The 18,453-nt window shown below is 47.0% G+C and overlaps 1 protein-coding gene across 7 annotated transcripts; it reads right to left on the bottom strand.

Moving 5' to 3' along the window:
* Positions 1-5,605: 5,605 nt before the first annotated feature.
* LOC133207767 (vitamin D3 hydroxylase-associated protein-like) lies at positions 5,606-17,292 on the bottom strand. 7 transcript variants are annotated; one of them, XM_061344900.1, is made up of 15 exons: positions 16,994-17,292; positions 15,325-15,438; positions 14,853-14,996; positions 14,377-14,510; positions 13,883-14,089; positions 13,745-13,785; positions 13,343-13,467; positions 12,649-12,774; positions 11,802-11,899; positions 11,040-11,185; positions 10,439-10,538; positions 9,808-9,847; positions 7,545-7,653; positions 6,547-6,692; positions 5,606-5,840 (listed from the first exon to the last, which is right to left on the bottom strand). In XM_061344900.1, exons 1-15 carry the CDS (start codon positions 17,201-17,203, stop codon positions 5,712-5,714), a joined length of 1,869 nt encoding a protein of 622 aa, XP_061200884.1. In that variant the 5' UTR covers positions 17,204-17,292; the 3' UTR covers positions 5,606-5,711. The 7 variants fall into 7 exon arrangements, 4 of the variants coding, with proteins under 4 accessions (XP_061200884.1, XP_061200885.1, XP_061200886.1 ...); XM_061344901.1 differs by having other exon boundaries at positions 10,495-10,538; positions 11,086-11,185; XM_061344902.1 differs by lacking the exon at positions 7,545-7,653 and having other exon boundaries at positions 10,495-10,538.
* Positions 17,293-18,453: the final 1,161 nt, after the last annotated feature.

Raw genomic sequence — 18,453 nt, 5'->3', positions numbered from 1 at the left:
ACCTGGTCCTGCTCCAGCAGAGTGTAGAACTGGATGTGGAAAGGAAAGTGAAGAGTCTTCTCCCATGAGGACTGGTTTGTCCTCTAATAATCGTTTTTCACCCGTTGTCATATCCCTTCTTTGTGGTTATGAGTTCACTGTTGTTTTCTGTAACAATTCGTGTCAGCAGTACAAGTTCTTCTCTTGGGTCTTAACTGGGGAAATTTATGGACTCTGAACAGAGGATGCCAACCCCATTCTAAGAAACAATCCAGAGCTGACAGCAATTAGCTGTATGGTAACAAATGAAGCTGGCCTTTTACTGTGCTCCCTTTCAGTGGCACCCTTGCTCAGAGAAAGCCCCCTCAGCAAAGGCGTTGCTGGCTTTATGAAGGCACTGACATGGGGACATGCCTGCAGCCCATCCAGCTCCTGCTCCATCCTGCTGGCTGCAGCAGGTATCTCTGAAGGTGCATGTGGACAGGGGCAGCACACAGCAATACCCAGCACTCTTCCAGCCTCTGGGAATCTGTGCGAGATTCCCAAGTCAGAGGTGGGCTCTTTGCCTATATGACAGCGATATAACCTCCATTATAGGCTTAATATAGGTGGGAGGCTTTTTCCCTGCACTGAGGAGGGTCAGGGCATTGGCTTCCCACATCTGGCTGCACACTGGGACCTGTGCTCTGATCTTGCCCTTTAGACTCTTAGCAAATGTTTAACAGAGAAAGAGCCAGCGGTGTCCGACCCAACTTGGCGTTTCAAAGGGCAGATATCAGCAGGCACAGCTGCATTTCCAGGCAGCTGGATGCTGCTGAGGAAGCCCCTTTCCCTATCAATGTGTGGGCATCTCCAACTCCTCCATGAGCCAGAGGTAAGGCTCCTTCTGCCACTGTAAGGCCATGCACAGCACTGCCTTGGGGCAGTCACAAGGCTCCTGCCACAGCCTACAGTGCAGACACATGCGGTGGGGAGTGACTGCAGGGAGTGAAGGTTGAATCCACCTTTAGGATGGGGATGGTTTCAAGACCCACGTTTTGCACCCTCTGAGTAGATCTCTTGAGGTGCTCCAGGAGCCATATGAGATGAAAGAGTTCCTGCTGCAGAGGGGAGCAGCTACACAGAGGTGGTCGGGCTGGGTCACAAGAGGGTGGCTTTGTGTGGACCCACATCCAGGCAAAGAGGAGCAGGGGGTGCTTGGGAGAAAAGCCTGTTGAGAAAGAGACCATTTATCCCATGGGGAAACCGAGACAGGGAAGCAAAGGGATGTCCCAAGTCAAATCTCAGGTCCATATCATAGACCTCCCTGATTCACCCCTCTGCAGCACACTAGTGTGCACTGACCAACCAAGGCCAAGCACAACATTTTGGGGATGTTTGCTCACCTGAATGAATCCAGGCCCCACGTCAAACTCATCAGTGGGGTCAGGATGAAAACCAAGACCCTTTTCACAAGAGGAGTCAGCCTGTAGCAGCTCATCTGGAATTTCATTGTGGCATCCACAACGTTGGACCATCACAGAAGAGAAGCAGTCAGACCAACTCAGTCCACCCTGTCCCTAGCAAGAGCTGCACTGTCTTTGCTTGCAAAAGTAAAACTGCGCTGACTTATTGCCATCACACTGCATCCAACACCTTCAGCTCTCAAGCAGGGTGAGTTCGGACAGAAATGTCCTATAATTAAACAGTCTTCCCTCTAAATTAATGATCATTATTTTTAAGTCAGTTTTGACTGCATTCTGATTAAAGTCATGAAGAATAAATCTGGACAGTTGTACCTCATGTTCATGTGTTCGGAAGCAAACACTCTGATGCACCTTCTCCTAACAGTTTGTAAAACAGCACATGCAAATTACACGGCTCTGAAAGTACTTTAAAGGCATTCACAGAATGCTCAGATCACAGTGAAATGGGCTGGTCCCCTCTGCAAAAGTTCTTCCAGTTGACTCAGAGGGATGAATAAATGTTTTCTGGGAACTTTCCAGTTCCTGAGTCATTTCAGCCTGGAGTGGATGTTGAAAGCATGAGACTTTCCTAAATTCCAGGCCAACTCCACCAACACTCACAGGACATCAGCAGCTCTTAAGAAACCTGCCACTGCTTAACCTGCACCTTTCCAACAACCAGGAACAGTAGCTGAGAGGCGAGGGTCTATTTCTATCCACCCTTTTTTGTGTTGCTCAGCCAGGACTGTGATTGCTCTCCCTGTGTAAACTGCAAGAGAGCAGGGAGAGAAACCTCTCATACCAACCCTCTGACATCAGGGGCTGCTTTGCCTCCTGACCATCTCTACATCTTTCCTGCTTTTGTCAGTATTGCACTATTTTCCTTTGGCCTTTCCACAGCCAAGTGGGTTGTATGGATCCTACTCACAGCTTCTCCAGCAAGTCAGACACAGCATCAGTGAAGATACTGCAGAAAGCTGATAGTTCGTCACCAGATGTCCAGGAGCATTCCTGCTTCTTCTGTCATACCTGGTGTCTTGCACAGGTCTGTCCTCACCGGGGGACAGCAGAGACTTCAGTGGTGAAGGGGTGTCCCTAGCTGCTCCATAGATGGGCACAGTGCTTATCGCAGGAAGTTGGGCTTTTCACTGGTGTAACCATGGGTAAGTAGGGCAGGAAGGGAGCCAGGAAATCTGAGTGCAAAGCAGGAGAACAGCAATACAAACAAAGGAACAAAGCACCAATGGGAGAATAGAATAGAATAGAATAGAATAGAATAGAATAGAATAGAATAGAATAGAATAGGGGAAAGAGAACAAAAAGCAAAGCATATTGAGGCCATGCTTGGAGCAATGAGGATCTGTGCAGCTAACAGCTGTTCCAGAGTGAAACACATACCGACCCTAGCACTTGCATTTTTGTGTTTTAAATGTCAAGCTATTTCTAAACATTTTATTTTAGCTGCTTCAACTATCTCCTCCCTTGAAACCTGTTTAAAACCGATGTCTGGGATGCTGGGGATGTTTGTGTCTGACACTCTGCTACTTTCTGTTACACCAGAGCTCTGCTTCAGATCTGCAAGAGGCCAACTTATGATCTGCTCTTATCAGTTCCTCTAGAGGGTTCTATTTGCTCCTAATGATGTGGCTATACAAAGTCTAACCTGCAAACTAAAGAAAACCCCTGCAGGATAAAGTAAAACCAAATAATAAAGCTGGAGATGTTTGGTAACAAGCGGTTGTCTGATGACTCAGTCTCTCAGCCTTGCTCAGTTACCTATCTACACGAAGTGTATCTTGAGGAGAACAGGTTTAACTTCTTATTAAAATCAGGAGGAAACATTATCAAAGCAAAGACCACAGCCAGGATATTGAACTGGAGATAAGAGAAACTAATAGAAAGCAAGCCCTTTTGGCCCAAGCAGTGTTTCTATCTAGTAAGACAGACAAAACCTGGACTTTGGTTGGTGTCAGGCAGCTGGACAAGCACTCTGCAAACAGTGCAGGTTTGCAAGGGCTCCACAGCCTGAGCCAGTAGCTTATGGTGAAGGAGCCACAGAAGGGTTTGAAACACAGCAGCACTGTGCTGATGGGACGGAGCTGATGTCTTTTCTCCAGCCCTACTGAAGGCCTTTCCCTGCTTGATTTTCAGTGCCTGCTCTCACCAGACAGCTCAGCATCACCCTCACTGCTTTCCCCTCCACACCCGACATCATGGACTACTTGTCCTGAGAAGGGCAGAAAAGTGCTTTGCTCTCTGCAAAGCTGAGGCACTTACCTGCTCTTTAAAGCCCTGAACAGATCCTTACATCTGGTCCAAACCTGTGTCTTGTTTCCCCCACACAGCATCCTTCTGGACATGTCTCCATCTCATCCTCATCACTGAAGTGAGTGCCAAGAGAACGTTGCCTGAGCTGCACACCAGGGCTGAGATCACCCATGAACTCTGTGTCAGCATCTGCTGGATCACAGTGAGAACTTCCCTTTGGGAGCTAACGCTGCAGGATCCTTAGATCTAATGTTTGCCTGGAGACAGGCAAGGGGAGAGTGGGAGAAACAATAAATCCATTCCAGAGCCACCCACAAAGAGCAGCTGGATTGTAGAGCGCAAGTATGCCTGGGGAAATTCCTCTCAGGAATAGGACCCTTTCCCTTCATTCAGTTTTTATATGGAGGGATACCAGAGCAAAGGACACTGTCCTTTCCTTAAAAAGCAAGGTCTCTGCATGCTCAGATGAAGCCAGGAATAACAGTTGGGCAGGTCATCTGCTTGATGATGAGCTCCCACAATGCAGGCTTGGAGAAGGCACAGATCATGGCGAATCTTGATGCCCTGCTTCAAGGTACGCTTGCTTATTAAAAGCGTTTTGGTCTCCTTCATCACTCTCACCTTCCCTTCCAGCCTTTTCCTCCATCTTGAGAGTGAAGAACGGGCCGAGAAACAGCACACAATTGCCACAGCAACACTGGAAGCACTAAATAGTGCGAATGGTCAAAACACAGCCACAAAATGCTTCAAATCAGTTTTCCCTCAAGTGTTTGTTACAGTCAATAACAATTCCCCGGCCTCCTTTTCCCATTGCTTAACTGGAGCAAACAACAAGGAACAACAGCAGTGACGACAGACCAGTAGCCATTTTTCACAGCTTATGCTTACATAAAACTAAGCTTTCCACTTTAATTTACTGTGGAATTAAACTGCAGAACCCATCACCACCGGGTGGTGCAGAGATCAAGAGGGAATGAGTTCAGCAAGGGGCCCAGCAAGCTCACGGAGCGCTTTCTTGGCAGCTAGTAAAGCTGATGGGCTGACTGCAAGCCTTTGCTGAAACATCTCTTTTTGGAAGAGATCAATGGAACAACCAGAAGGGGAATTCTGCACTTACCAGGTTATACTCTGCCATGGACATCTCCTGCCCACTGCTGAAAGTACAATACTGAGGTAAATAGCTCTTCGGTCTCTTATCATGAACTACAGTTCTGTATACTATATATACTTATATATACTATATAACATACATACTTATACATAACTGTATATAGTTATATATATATAGTATATATACTATATATACTATATATACTAGTTATATACACTATATCTAGTATCCTATATATGCTATATAGTATATATATAGTTATATACACTAGCTATAGACACTATATCTAGTATCCTATATAGCTATAATAGCATATATAGGATACTAGATATAGTGCCTATAACTAGTATATATACATTAATTATATATACACATGCTAATAGTATACATAATACGTACACTTTATGTAGTTATATATATTATAGTTATATATATTACTACATTTCTACAATATAGCTATATAATATTAATATAATGGGTTTATAATATAGTAGTTATATATACTAGTTATGTATGCAACTAGTATGTATACAAATATATACATACTATAGTATATAGTATATATGCTATGCATACTATACTATATGCACAATATATAGTATATAGCATATTATATACGATATGCTATAGTATATATGCAGTTAAATATGCTAAGTATATGTAACTACATAGATGCACACTATATATAGTTACACTCTGGTGTAATCATGTATATGGACTCCTGTGATCTGGCATTAACTCTCATTCTTTTGGTTTTTAACTAAATGTAACCCTAAGAAAGAAGAACAATTTGTACAAAGAAGAGATTTTTGCCCACTATTTTTAAACAGCATTTATTGCAGCTTATTGTAACAGTGGTTCAGAGTCTGCAGGTCTCTGTCTGCTTTGTGGTTATTGGTTCCTAGAAATTACACATTCCTCCTCATGCTGTGGGCAAGTGTCTCCACCTCCTTCATGAAGCGAAGGCACAGCTCTTCCTGCCATGGCAGAGCCACGCACTGAACAGCCACTGGCAGCCCCACAGCTCCTTCTACAGCCTGCAAAACGTAAGCATGGTGCTGAGTCAGAACACCTGGGGAAGCACAAGAAAGAATGTTGTCTTATGACATTAGAGCACCTCCCATATGAAGACAGGCTGAGAAAGCTGGGGCTGTTCAGCCTGGAGAAGAGAAGGCTGCGTGAGGACATCATAGCAGCCTTCCAGTATCTGAAGGGGGCCTATAGGGATGCTGGGGATGGACTCTTCATTAGGGACTGTAGTGGTAGGAGAAGGGGTAATGGGTTAAAACTTAAACAGGGGAAGTTTAGGTTAGATATAAGGAAGAAGTTCTTTACTGTGAGGGTGGTGAGGCACTGGAATGGGTTGCCCAAAGAAGTGAATGCTCCATCCCTGGCAGTGTTCAAGGCCATGCCTTGGGTGACATGATCTAGTGTAAGGTATCCTTGTCCATGGCAGGGGGTTGGAACTAGATGACATTAAGGTCCTTTGCAACCCAAACCATTCTGTGATTCTATGACATTATAGGAAGAGGAAACAAAGATAAACATGCACAGGGCAGCGTCAGGCCGAAGTACACCAGCCTACCTGCACTGCGTGCAAGGTAGTAACATGATGTATACAAACTGCACTACTAAGCAAGCTCCCACTGTCATCAGATGTAGACAAGCCTCAGGTCAATGCACCAGAGGTGTCACTGTGCCAGTCATGGTCTTCAGCTAACACTTAGCTCTTTCTTCACTGACCTCTTTCAGCCTTTTATCCCAAGGGTCTCCATAGTGCCCTCGGTAACACTTCAGTTCTTCTTCATCAGCTCTTGTGACTGTGCTGACCGGCACCACCCCAGCAGGGAAGTCTAAGACATTGTATACATTGGTATAGGAGGTTGCAGCTGGAAAAGATCACACAAAGAATGCAGAAAGACAAAACTGAGTGTGCTGGGCCAGCAGTGACTGTCAGATGATAATTTGGGTTGCACAAGTTGCAGACTGCAGTTGCTGGATGTGAAGACACCATGAAAACATGCTGCTTTCAAAGGGACTTTTGATGGAGAGGTTTGAACCACATGGGTGCTGAGAACAGAGAGAGACCTATCCCTTACCTATCAGTCAGCTGGAAGTTAGATATGTTCTGGGAAAGGCAGATATGGGTATTTGATCGGATTCCCAGTCTGTGTCTATGTCTCACATATCCCAGGCAAAAATCCCAGCTACTTTTTCAAGATAATCCAGATGCCCAGTTCTGTAACACTATCCTGGGGATTTAGGATCCCAAAGGGCCATTGCTAGAGGGATGGAGGACCCCAGCTGTTTGCTGGAAGCTATAAAACTATTGCCTTTTTCTGCAAGTCACAGGCAATGAGCTTTTCTGCTGCTTGCAGAGTCTCTGGTAATGCAAGATGGCCACATTCAGAAGAGCTTATCCTTCTACTAAGGTCTACCACCCCTCTGACAACTCTCCTCACAGCCGCCTTCTGCTGCAAGAATAGCTCTTGGGCTTTCTACATGCAGGGAAAACTCACCCATGAATGACTGGGACAGATGTGCCACTAACTGCTGCCCCATAATAATCCAAACACCTGATGGAGTTGGGTGCATGAGAAGACCCACTCTGGGGAGATCTTCTCCAGAGGGAAGACCAAGCACCACACATGGGGAATGTCCAAGAGACCGAAATATCTTGCTCCAGCTCTGCCCACAAACACCACCATGGATGCATCCAGAGGCACCTCAATGGAGATTACCAAACAGCTTCCCAGCATAGCCATGGTTAAAGGCTGGCCCCAGTGCTGGACAAAGAATCACATCCAGCCTCAGCTTCCTCCATTTGACAATGAACTCAGTGCGGTAAGCCTAGGAGGAAAGACAGAGATGACAAACAATATCTGTTGGACAGCAGTGCAGATCAATGTCCTATGGCACAGAACAGGGAGGACAAAAACCTTCCCAGATACAACTGAAATGTAATATAAAATCTGGAATGTGCTTTAAAAGAGCCAATGGATTTTGTTCTTCCATCCTTAGGTTTCCTGCCAGAATACCATGTGCTGCCCTGAACTAGATATTAACGCTAGGTGGGCATTTCAGAGTTGGTTTATTCAAGTATTAATCCAATCCTTCATATGAGCAGTTTTGTCTTTGAATTTCATTGAATGGAGATCAACAATAGCTTGAAGAATTATGTCTAGCTGCCTAAAAAGTCAGGTTTCCTAGAAGCTTTGTTATTTTGGTAGGAGAACCTAGAAGATGTGGATTCAAAGTATTTTCACAAAACCTTTCATGCTGCATCAGGATACAGGTAAGTAAAAGCAGCAGCAAGAGACAGCAAGGCAAGCCTAAGCTCTTCCCCCTGCAGTACAGGAAGCACAGCCTCAGACTTGGACTACAGATCTAAGAGATATCTAGCTTTGCAGCCTGGGTAACCACAGCTTTGCTGAACATCAGGCAATGAATGAATGCATCCCCAAAGAGCTGTTCCACTTTGTCTTAGTAAGTAGACACAGAAGGGCCACTGTATGGCTGCTTCTGCAGCCGTATTCTGCTTACAGGGATGTATTTGTCCTGTGGTCCAGCCCCTGTTCTGCACAACTCCACGTTTTATGCACAAGGGTCTTCCATATCTCTCAGAGAGCCCCAGCCACGAGGCTGTTTGAGTCTGACCTCAGTTTCCATCTGCAGTCTGACATCCTTCCTGCTGCCAGGGGAACAAAGGAGATAGAGAGGTTTCCAGGAAATACTCTCAATGCAGCTAACCTGATGGTTTTGTTCTGAGAGAAAAGCTGTTTTCTAGCCAAAAGTTTTGAATCAGCTCTTGGTTGCAGATGAAAAAATGTGAGTATGAGTTCACTGAAGAAAACAATTCAAAGCATCTCCGAGGCCAGCAAGCCTTTTAAAGAGTTTTCTTTTTGGTTAGATTTGGAGGGGTTTTGTTTGCTTGTTTGTTTTTTTGTGGTTGCGCTTTTTGTACGTGTGGTTTGGGTGGGGGAGAGGAATCTGTTTTCACCTAAAAAACCCCAAACCCGTTTCCTTCCAAACACTCACATCTGCACAGTGACCAGGCAGGTTTTTCCTCTGCCCTATAATGTCAGACCTGCTGCAAGTGAGCAGCATGTCCATTGAGTGGTACTGATGGAGGTTGCGTGGTGCAGGATGCGGGCACGATGCTTCTCAGGGAGGGTTGAGAGGGTGCCCCAGGGAACACAGATCCTGCCTTATGGGAGGGAACCAAAACAGCGCAGCTTTGTCAGCCTCGCAAAACACCAGCTGAAAGGGCATACAACTGCTCTCTATAAATAGATCAAGGACAAGGGAGGCAGCGGAAAATACCAGAGAGATGAAGTTCTATTTAAGAACAAGGGCAGGAATAAAACATGGATACACTGGAAGTGAATAAACAGCACAGGGAATATGAAGGCTTCCAACCATCAGAGAAGAGAGGAGCCAGACAATAAAAAATAACAAAGCAAGCACAAGCAATCAGAAAACTCAACTAGTTTTAAAGAGGAACCTGCACAGTGTGTGGGCAGCATTGGACTCAGTTGTCCAGGAGAACACTTCCTGTCCTATGTTCCTGATCCCAAATGAGATCATATGGAATCCACCTAAGTCAAAGAGTTCACAGCCACGGTTTCTGACTGCCAGGGTCTCTGCTGGATAGCTCAAGCATGGTCTTAGCTTGTGACAATAGCACCTAATGTCTGAAATGAAGGATTTGCACCAAGAGACAGAAAAAACGAAGATTCGTCTTTAGTGGCTGTACTTATGTTTTTCCTGCTTAAAAAATGCAGGGCAAGGGATGATTTTTCTTCCCCATCCTCCACTAACAGAGACCTCCACATCTATTGCCTTGAGCTCTTAGCACTTTCAAGGAGCCTAGCTGCTTTATTTCCACCTGATCCATTTCCAACCCAGGATTCATCACAGAGCGCAAAGCAATTGCTTAGGAACTTCAGGGATCCCTCACTATATTTAGTAAGGAAAAAGGAAAAAAATCCCAACTGACATCACCTCCACTGCTCCGTGCTGATCCCAGAGGTTTTTGGCAGACCTGGAAAGGCGACAGAATTAATCAGCTTTGGGACTGTGGCAACAGAACACACTTAACAACATGCAGTCAGCCCACTGTTATGGAAACTGTGTGAACCCTCTGGGAACAAGGTAAAGTGTCACCCAGATGATTCCACTGGACTCACACGTGCTTACAGATACAGCGAAAGCACTTACGTTAAATCATGCCACCATGTCTTGGGGCTTTGCACTTAGACAAAGATCATGGCAGCTCTTCCAAATTCACTTTGGAAGTGAAAAACTCCCATTTTGGTGTGTCTCTGTCTCTTTTGGAGGGGCAGGTACTTCACACCATGATGCACTTGCATGCAGAGACCTCTGTTCAACTTGGCACATGATACTCTGGGTACCAGAATCCACCTGATGAGGAAAGTAGCCTGTATTTCTCTGTGCTGATCTCCATAACCCTGCCATGATGAGGATCCTTGAGCTCTTAAAATAATCCCTGGTGGCATAAGATAACACTGTGCTAAACCCAAGTGGTGCTGAGGCAAGACACGTTCATCTGGCTCAGCCTGTGCTGCACAGCCCTGTGATGGGGCTTTGTCCACAGCCATGTACCTGCACGAACCAGTGCATGCACTGATGTGCGTCCCCTTTCTCTAGAGCTACTTCAGCATGTCTTACCTCACTCCACAGAGAGCACTGAGATCCTGAGCGATTCTTGGGTACTTTCAGAGGGAAGAGGAAAAACCTGTGATTAGTCAACAACACCACAGCTGACATAGCTGGCTACCATGGGATTGCACTTTGGGCACACTTCTTGTCGCAGCAGAAGTGGCTCTGAAGAAAAGGGATGATTTTCAGTGAAGGGGTTTTACTCCCACATTAATTTATACATTTAATCACAACAACCCACACTAAATAAGGCTCTAGGACACGCTGCTTGGAGAGCATCTTCGAGGATGCTGTTTCGATACTTGCTAGTGATACCCATTCTCTTGGAGCCCATTCTTTATGTGGCTCACGAGTTCCTGAAATGGATCATATTTTGACATCCCCAAGCAAAACTCCCACAGAAGTCTGTCAGACCGACTTGACACAGCCTGGGTCTAGGGACTAAGTGTATTTGAGTGTATTTCACTATGAAGCCCATCAGGCGCTTAACATGAAGCAGCAAAGCACTCCCAGAGGGGAGCAGTCTATCTGCCTGCGTGCAGAAAATCCCCCACCTTGCAGATTTCCTGTAGCACAGACAAGACTCCTCCACACACTTACTGTGGGTTTCAGAACAACAGCAAAGATCCTTTTCACCAGAGCAGGAAGCCTGTAAGTATTGAACTGGGATTTCAGGGTGGGATCCACAATGTCTCCTTTGCTGGAAGGGCAGAGAGTGAAGAAGTCAAGACAAGCCTTCCGTGTCAGAACTACAGCAACAACAGTGCTGTTTCCAAAACAGGGTTTGTCTTAGAGGGGAGTTGGTAGAAGACACAACCTGCCCATTTTAATCTAAAACACTGAACAAAAGATGTTGATGTAGGGTGTAGATGCCCAGGTATAAATGCTCACTGCAAAAGCTGTCAGTGCCATGAAGGCTCTGGAGAGCTTTGCAGTGATGGGACCATAAAACCTTGGGCATGTTTCACCATGAAGAGAGGAAGTAGCTGGGTGGGTATTTTGGTCCATAGCCAGTGCCAACTCACCGCACCTCCATAGGAAGTTTAATAGTGTGTGATGTTTCCCATGTCCCAGGGATTAATCACACACAAAACCAGTTGCCACAGCCCTGCTGACATGTGTTACGTTATCACCCTACCCCATTATCCGTGCGTGCCAACTGCTCTTATAATGTAGCTGCTGCTCATGCTGAATTCATCCTTTCAGATACTGCTCCCCGGCTGCTCATTACTCAGTTTTCACCCACAAGAACATAAAGCAGTGGCTATCAAGTGCCAGGTCTCCTGGCCCCACACTGAAATGGGGTTTTTACTCACAAGCAGTCCACCAGGTGAACACCACCATCCGAGAAAAGCCCTCTGGTGAACAGCTCATCTACCATGTACTCGATCTTGGGTGGTACAAAGGGAACAAGCTGCAACAAAACCATCCCCATTCAAGAAGCAACAAAGACCAATGGTTCAGGGCCCTCTGTCAGCAGCCCTGCCCCACTAGTGAGGTGAGGGGGAAGCAATGGGAAGCTTAGGCCCTCCTTGCTGCTGTATTTCAGACCCCATTTCCAAGGGGACCTGGCTTAGCAGCATCTGCCCACCGTCCTTGCCTGTTTCCAAAGCATTAACACATACTGTGACCTCTCATAGGCTCCAGTCCTCCAATCCTTAAAGAAGGATTGCTAGAGGCTTCAAAACACCAAGTACTTTTAATATGCATCACTGGAACAGCTCCCATATAGAAATCCCCACTGGTGGAACCACAGGGTAATTTAGGATAGAGGAGGTCCCTGGAGGGTCAACTGCTCCAACCTCCTTCCCGCTTACCCACCAAGACATCTGTAAACTGCATTTAATGGCTGAGGGATCATGGAAACTGCTGTGTTTGATATTTATGGGAACACTGAATATGATGAAAAAAAGCAGTGCGTTAGAAAAGGAATGACTTGGATATAGGAAGGTGATTCTCTTGTTTGCTAGGCAAGGAATATAAGCAAGGTTGCTTTGGTTTGGGAAGCAAGCTGTTGCATTTGCCTTCCCCTTCATGGTTCTTGCAGCAGAAAGGGATGGTCCCTGATTTATGGGTAGCAAAAGCAGAATTGGGAAGTGACTTGTCCTAGCTTTATGAGGAGCGGGATAACAGCTCCAGGCAACCACAGGCATGAAAACCCACCGTATGCCCTGCATCCTGGAGGAGCTTTCTTGTCTCCTGGATAGCTCGTTTCATGCTGGGTGAGGGTTGGAAGTAGCCATCTCCTTCGTAGTATCCAATCCGAAGTGGCTTTGAACTGGTGTAAACCTGTGAGAAGAAAAGCCATCGCTTGTACCCATGAGACATGCGAGATTGGACCATCCCTAAGGGTTATAGAAGCAGCAGCTGAGAGATCAGGGGCCTTTTCCTCTAGGGTAAGAGACTGGTCTGTATTGTCTGGGTGCCAGGGACAACTAAAAGGTCCTAGAATCCTGGGACCTGAGCCAGAAAGACATGATCAGATGGCAGAAGCAGAGAGCTAACGGCAAAGGTCAGTGACTTCAATCATGCTCTCTAATCAAAGGTGTGAGAGATGAATTTCTCTCATCAGTAGAAATCAGCTCCTTTAGGGACTGGTCCAGGATGGAGGCGACAAGCTTGTTTTGGACATTGCTGGGGTGGGAAGGGGTCAGTATGTGGCAGGTCTCATCACTACAAGCCAACCCTGCTATGTGGCTGTGTCCTGTGGTTGCTCATGCTGTGTGTCCTCTGCTCATAAGGACATTTACTTCCCTGGGTCCTTCACTATCTTGAAACATAAAAACAGATAGGGATCTCCCAAGATCTTACTTCTGTTGTTGGAAAATAGAGACATGGGACTGCCTGTGGGCCTTACCTCCTCATTGAAGGAAATGGGGGGCACGGTGGGGTCCAGCCGGAACATCTCCTCACAGAGCAGAGCCTTCATGCAGAGGGCCAGGTTGTCCACGTCCCTCGCCATCGGCCCCAGCGCCGATGCCACTGCAAGCAAAAAGGTCCTATCACTGCGGGAAGATGAGCTGGTGCTGCCTCACAGTTACTGGTAGGGGTCCAGCATGGAAGAGGTTAGGTCAGGCTGGGGAAGAGGAAGGGGAACCAGTGTAATGGGGAAGAGGAATGGGAACCAGTGTTATGTGCAAGACGTGACCGGCCATGAGACACATAATTGAGCAAGCACAGCTGCTGGCATTTCAGCAGTAATAGGATATGTAAAAAGCAAAGGTTTGATGGTAGTAAGATGTCATCTGCATGGACTTACCTGATTCCATTCCTACGATAGGAGAAACAACACCCAGTTTGCTAGGAACATAACGGGAGAAGCAGATTAGCTTCTTACTGTAAAGCAGGCCACCATGCTGAGGCACAGATTTCCCATTTGGGAAGTGTTGGGACATACCTGATCCTGTTGCCTGTGGGTTTGAGCCCACACAGCCCACAGAAGCTGGACGGCAGGCGGATGCTACCAGCTACATCTGACCCAATGCCCAGGATGGAGCCTCCCCCTGCAATCAGAGCTCCCTCCCCTCCTGAGGACCCCCCAGGGCTCTTCTGGTGGTTGAGAGGGTTCAGCGTCTGGCCAAAGATGAGGTTGCTGCAATCATAGCTGGGGAGAAGATGAGGAGCAGGTCAGTGAAGTAATTCTGTCTCTGCAAACCATAAATACAGGTCACAGAGCATCTGTGCAGGGATGAGTGTGGAATTAAGCCCAGCAGGTAGCACCAGCATGAAGAAAATTTGTTGGGATGGCTGAGTTTAAGAAAAAAGAGGTATCAAATGCAAGAGAAATAATTTGAGGTTGAAATGAACTCAACAGTCATGATTAGCTTGGACAAGGTTAGGTAGCAAGGGTCACGTATCATAGTGTTTTCACGAAGGCAAGCATGCAATTACTTTATCATCGTCTGTGGGACGTTGGTTCTCACGAAGGGGATTGCCCCCTGGTACTTTAGAACCTGGATGATGACGCTGTCTTCTTCCTTTACTTGGCCCAGAAACTTCACCATCCCTCCAGAGGAGATGTGGCCCTTGGGGATGGGAAGCAAAGCTCTTTAAGTATGGAAAGATGCTGTTCGGATCTGTGACAATAACAGACACAAGCCCTGATGCCTCCCATGTCAAAGTTCCCACCTAACTTTTCTCACAAGCAGAACAGCATTTGAGTAGCCCAGGGAAAACCAGATCAGAGCAAGTGAGAAATTTCTGCTTAAAACAAAGCTTCCATCAGAAGAAAGGCAGGTTTGCTGGTCCCACGATATTTGGTCCAGAATATTCTTATCTGAGGGAACTCTTAGCCAGTCCTGATGAGGATGAGACATCCTGGCCTGTTCCCACCCCTAAGCCAAGAGGCATGGGAATTAGAAATGTACCTTGCAGTCAATGTGCTCCTTGATGCTGATGGGAATGCCATAGAGCAGCCCCTTCTCCTTCTGATTCTTCAGTTTCTGGAGTTGATCTTCACAGCCATGAATGAAGTCTGTTACACAGTTCACCTCCCGAGTCACCTCCAAAGCCTCTCCAGAACAGAGAAGAGTATTGAGATGAATGGATGAAAGGAAGGAAATGGTATTTAAATTGAGTTTGCAAACTGAAAGTTCAATCTCCTCAAGCCTCCGTTGTTTAGACCTTACTTAAAAACTTTAGATAGTTCTTGCTGCAATAGTTGTCTGGATCTCAGTCATGCACATGTACCCATAAGCCACCCTTCAGACATCACATTATTGACAAATCGTAACCTTCAGCATTGCTGGTTCTCTCAGCAAATGAGCTGGGCTTTGATCTGAAAGCCCCCACTGCAGAAGAGCCCTGCAGCATCTCCCCCATGCTGGAGGTATGACTCACTTTGCCCATATAGGTGTAGAGGATGCTTTCTGGGGACAGGGAACCATCTTTCAGTTTCTCCACCAGCTCCACCATTGTCAGTGAGAGGATTTGAGCAGTCTGGGTGCCTGGGTTCTGCAAAGGGCAGGAAGTTGGGTGCAGAGGGAAGAAACCAACAGAAGAGGCTGTTGTTGAGGCTGCAAATACCCAACTCTAACATGTGCCCAGCGGTGACTTTGAATGGGAATCTAGGAGACATTTCCTGTAGAAATGCAGTGGTCACACACAGCGCTGTGTGTGCTGGGGTGGGGAATGTGCTGACGGGGAATCTGTTGAGGCTTAGCTCATAAAAACAGAACCAAAACAGGCAGAAAACTGGTGCCTGACTGGAGAGCTGCATGAACCCGTAGGAGAGGTTTGCCCTATCTGTGTTTGCTCACGGATGTGAGTGTGTGCTGAACAGCAGTTCAACCAGCCAAAGGTTTACAACATTTATCATAAACATGGGGGAAAAAAGTGGGAGGGCTGCTTGCAACCTCCCCTCCCCAAGAAATGAATGGCTGTAGGCTGCATCAAAAGGAGTGTGACCAGCAGGTCGAAGGAGGTGATCCTGCTCCTTTATTCTGCTCTCGTGAGACCTCACTTGAAGTACTGTGTGCAGTTCTGGTGTCCTCAACATAAAAAGGACATGGATCTGTTGGAACAAGTCCAGAGGAGGCCACGAGAATGATCAGGGGACTGGAGCACCTCCTGTGTGAAGATAGGCTCAGAAAGTTGGGACTGTTCAGCCTGGAGAAGGCTGCGTGGAGACCTCATAGCAGCCTTCCAGTATCTGAAGGGAGCCTATAGGGATGCTGGGGATGGACTCTTCATTAGGGACTGTAGTGGTAGGACAAGGGGTAATGGGTTAAAACTTAAACAGGGGAAGTTTAGGTTGGATATAAGGAGGAAATTCTTTCCTGTTAGGGTGGTGAGGCACTGGAATGGGTTGCCCAGGGAGGTTGTGAATGCTCCATCCCTGGCAGTGTTCAAGGGCAGGTTGGACGAGGCCTTGGGTGATATGGTTTAGAGCGAGGTGTCCCTGCCCATGGCAGGGGGGTTGGAACTTGATGATCTTAAGGTCCTTTCCAACCCTAACTATTCTATGATTCTATGATTTACTATAGGTTCAAGGCAAATCCCATGTCCAAGAACCTGACCTCCTAAAATCCAGGTACTATTTTACCCAAGCACAGGCAGGAGGAAATGGCTTTTGGTTACCCATGTGCAGATGCTGGAGAGATGTGAAGCCCACCTCTGCTTGTATTTTGAGGATCATGGGGCAGACAGGTCCCTGTGGAAGGGCAGAGGTAAGGAGATGGGAGAGGAAAGGCTTAGCAGTAGGGATGGATAAGGAGAAAAGGGCATGGGGAGGTCTGGGGTGGTGATCTGACTCAGAGGATCCCAAAGTCCCATCTTTCATCCTCAGGAGTCCCTTAACAGGCCTCTATTAAGAAATACTTCCTTTATGCTGTCTTTATAGGAGGTCTTTTTGTGACAATGGAGGGTGGTGAACTTCCAGAGAATTTGTGATGATCCAAAACGTGCACGTGCCCTATGCCACATTCAAAGAGGGATCTATCAGCACTCCATTTCTTCAGTTATCCCAAATACAATCCCTTCCTCCCACACATACTTTCCCCCAATGTACCTCTTGCTTAAACCTGCGAGCTGCCTTCTCCATTCGCTCCAGGGCCAGATCCCGTGCCCTCCTCGCCTCCATCATCTTCTGCTGGATCTGCCTACGTTCCAGCCACTTCAGCAGCACAACAGCAGCTACTGAGCTGCACAGCAGAGCAGAGAGGGTGCGAGGGTCTCCCCATGATGCATCCAGGACCTGCCACAGTTGCTCTTGGGTCATGGCTCCTCTCCCAGTCCTTCCCGTTCCAGTCCAGCTACAGACACTTGGGTCTCCTGCCTTCTCCTAAGGAGGGCTGATGAATGCAGACTGTGCAACATCAGTTCTGAAGCAGAGCTGCACTATCAAAGTCCATGTTAACAAAGTGCAGGAGTGGACTTTTTACACCACAGACTTTAAAGGGGCTGCCAGCTGGAGCAGCGCTGTGGGTCAGGCTGTAAAGCAGTGTGTTCAGCTCACACTGGGTTAGGGAGTGTTGTGGTTTAAGCCCAGATGGCAACCCAGAACCAGGCAGCCGCTTGCTCACTCCCCTCCCTTCCTCTCCCCGCTCCCAGAGGGATGGGGAGGAGAATCAAAAGAATGTAACTCCCACAGGCTGAGATAAGAACAGCCCAGTAACTAAGGTATAACACAAACCACTGCTGCTGCCACCAATAATAATGATGATAAGGGGAATAACAAGGGAAGAGAATAAAACCGCTCACCACCCGCTGACGGATACCCAGCCCGACTGAGCAGTGATCTAGCCCTTCTGGGTAACTGCCCCCAGTTTATATAGTAGACATGATGTGCTGTGGTATGGAACACCTCTTTGGCTAGTTTGGGCCAGGTGTCCTGTCTCTCCTTCCTCCCGGCTTCCCCTTTTTTCTGGCAGAGCATGAGACTCAGAAAGTCCTTGGTCAGAGTAAACATTACTGAGCAACAACTGAAAACATCGGTGTTATCAGCGCTGTTCCCAGGCCGAAAGTCAAAACCACAGCACTACATCAGCTATTGAGGAGAAAAATGACTGCTACTGCTGAGCCCAGGACAGGGGGGTATCCCGCAAGGCTGCGTTTCCCCAAGCCACTGCTGCTGCTGGACCTGGCTACATACAGGAGGCAGCTGGTAAACAAGCTAGGTCTGGGCTATCCCTACTACACCCATGTTTAACAACTAATTAGCAAAAGTGCATTAAGTAGAGGTGCTCTGCCATCATCTCTGTCCATCAGGCAGCAGCATGTGCAGCCTTTTGAGCCTGGGACAACATAGCTCTGCTTGTCAATGGGGAACCTGGTGCAGGGAGTGAAATTTCACCTATTGAAGAGTAAGGAGCTCAGAAGAAGCAGGAGCATGAAGGTACAAGCAGGACACTGATTCTGGAAAGACAGTGTGGAAGTGATACCGGGAAATAAAGGGTTAACATTGTGCCTGCTTGCTTAAGCAGTTGCTGTGCTTGGTGAAGCAGAACGGTAGGAGTCAAAGTTGCCAGA

Source organism: Neopsephotus bourkii, unplaced genomic scaffold (genome assembly GCF_033783945.1).
Source record: "Neopsephotus bourkii isolate Nb327-2 ecotype Australia unplaced genomic scaffold, CSIRO-AGI_Nbou_v1 NB_234, whole genome shotgun sequence".
In the NCBI taxonomy this organism is placed as follows: domain Eukaryota; kingdom Metazoa; phylum Chordata; class Aves; order Psittaciformes; family Psittacidae; genus Neopsephotus; species Neopsephotus bourkii.
The sequence above is the reverse complement of the archived record's forward strand: the minus strand, read 5'-3'. Positions and strand labels throughout refer to the sequence as shown.